At 51.9% G+C, this 2,307-nt stretch overlaps 1 protein-coding gene across 1 annotated transcript; it reads right to left on the reverse strand.

Moving 5' to 3' along the window:
• Positions 1-49: 49 nt before the first annotated feature.
• Positions 50-441, reverse strand: B0H18DRAFT_964656 (uncharacterized protein; the record flags this gene model as incomplete). Its single annotated transcript, XM_048043196.1, has 2 exons — positions 50-219; positions 272-441. Coding segments are annotated over 2 exons (340 nt in total), but the record flags the coding sequence as incomplete, so codon positions are not given.
• Positions 442-2,307: the final 1,866 nt, after the last annotated feature.

Raw genomic sequence — 2,307 nt, forward strand, 5'->3', positions numbered from 1 at the left:
TGTATCTGATATCATGGCAAGAAACCAACACAGAACACGAGGAACATACCAAAGAAATCAATAGCCCAAAGTGGCCATGCACGATGCTCAGGTTGTGCATCCACCACGTCACCTGCTCTCCAAGCAAGATACCCTTCAACCAGGTCATCTTGCTGCTCCCTCCACTCCTTCTCGCGAATGGCGACCCAATTCTTCCGCGACCGAATGTCCCTACGTTTCCTTCACGAAGAATGTTGACACGTTGTCGAGATTCGACAGGAGTCTGACGCACCTTTTCACCCCATCTTCAAGGAAGATCGTTCTGCAGAGCTCATCCTCACCACTCAATACCGTGCCTTCCTCGCCCGGGGGTATGATATCCACCCAATCCTCCTCCACAGAAGGCTCCTCGTTTGACTCTGTGACGGGGTGTCTGTACACCTCCCGATCATCAAGACACATGCCTGATTGTTGAAATGAGCACTCAGAAGGGTATACACAGCAAAGACGTACCGACAACTGTCTCCCGCTGTTCCCTTTCCCTTTGCTCGCGGCGTACGCCAGAGCTGCCTAAGCGGAGCTGAGTCGTGGTTTCAGTTCTCCCGAAGGGAGAGCCATAGGTGACTTTGATCGCCTTCGACAGCCCGGTCTTCCTCTTCTTATTCATGGCGGAAATGAGGTGTCGAGACCAAGGGCAGAGCGAAGCGGAGACACCACAAGCTCCCGTCTACAGGCTGTGACGAACACTTGCCTGCAGGGCAAGAAGCTTGTCATGTCAACCACGACGATGCGGGGTAGGGAAGAGCAGAAACGGATACGTACATGGCGATGAGTCGTAAGGATAGCAAGGGGACTGGCAAGCGCGACACGTGATGGTGCTACTGTTACAAGTCGCCATGTTACGTACATTTTCATTTCCTTTTACTTGTTATCTCTAACCACCTCACATGCATGAGGACCGGTTATGTACTATACCGCACCTGGACTGTCATGTGATAGCTGAACCCTGCTGACTCATTTCTTCGTCATGATTACCGATTCCTTCGTCAGCGATGACATATCGTGACTCATGCTTACTGTACGCCTTGACTCAGACTCATTCGTTTGTATATATACCTGTACAGTAGAGGTCGGACTCTTCAGTTCGACCTGGTTAGCAATCACGCTAGCTTTCTCATACCGCTGCCGCTTCGGAACTCGACTAGGACGAAGGGACTTGCGTCCTTCCTAGGTCTAAGATACAGAACTCTTCCTTTAAGTTAGTAACCTTGCAAGCTTGTGGCTTGTAGTGTTCCACTCGCCTAGCTTCGCGTAACATAAGGTCGAACTCTTCTTCCATCTCCACCTTCTCAGGTGTAGAGAACCCAACCTCCCGAACGGGCTCGAATCCTCGAGTCCGCCAAAACCAACATCACGCGCCATCCGATCCTCGACCCTGGCCGACTCAACCTACCAGGCCTAGGCACAGAAGAAACCCTTTTCTGGGACGACGAACTCCTCCGATTTGATATCACCTCAAAGGACGCACCGAACCCGTCCACGCCGAATTCTCGAACAAACACCAGACATACGTTTGGACGAACTTTCGTTACAACGTTGACGACGAAAAGAGAACTACCCAGTTCTTTTTAAAACAACCACGATTCGCGAAAGCGAAAGCCCATATCGCTGGGTTGAAACGATCCCTCTCCCGAACCCCGTCCCTCGAACTTGAACCATCGACTTCTACCCGCACGCTTGAAAAGCGTCCAGAACGAACCCCGCACCATCGAACCTCTATCGTTGACTCCTGTTGACGAAGAAACCAGAACCAACCCAATACCTTTCCCTACCGTCCCTATCACCCAACCACCGATGTCCGTCTCTTCTGCAGAATTCCAGGCTCTGAAGCAGGAGCTTCTGGAGCTGAAGGCCCGAAGTGTAGAGCGAGGAGAAAAGCTTGAGGTCGCTAGTCCGGAAGCCTTCAAAGGCGATCCTCTGGACTTAACTCGCTTCCTCAACGACGTCGAGAACTACTTCGCAGCCACAAAAACACGAACACGATGATCAGCGAAAGATCGCTTACGCGGTCTCCAAACTCGACGGAAAGGCCAAAGGATGGCGTACTCTGTTCTACGAGGAACAGAATGAGAAGCGCACGAACAACCAGGTCATGTACCCAACCTGGAAGGACTTCGTAGCTGCTCTCACGTCGTCATTCCCCGTCTATGAGCATCTCGACAAAGCCATCACCGACTTCGACAATCTCACCCAAGGAAAGATGTCGACGCACGAGTTCGTGCACAAGTTCAAACGGCCGCGGCACGAGCCAAGTTCCGGGATGCTACC

This window comes from Fomitopsis serialis (assembly GCF_022376445.1).
Source record: "Fomitopsis serialis strain Sig1Antser10 chromosome Unknown B0H18scaffold_717, whole genome shotgun sequence".
NCBI lineage: Eukaryota > Fungi > Basidiomycota > Agaricomycetes > Polyporales > Fomitopsidaceae > Fomitopsis > Fomitopsis serialis.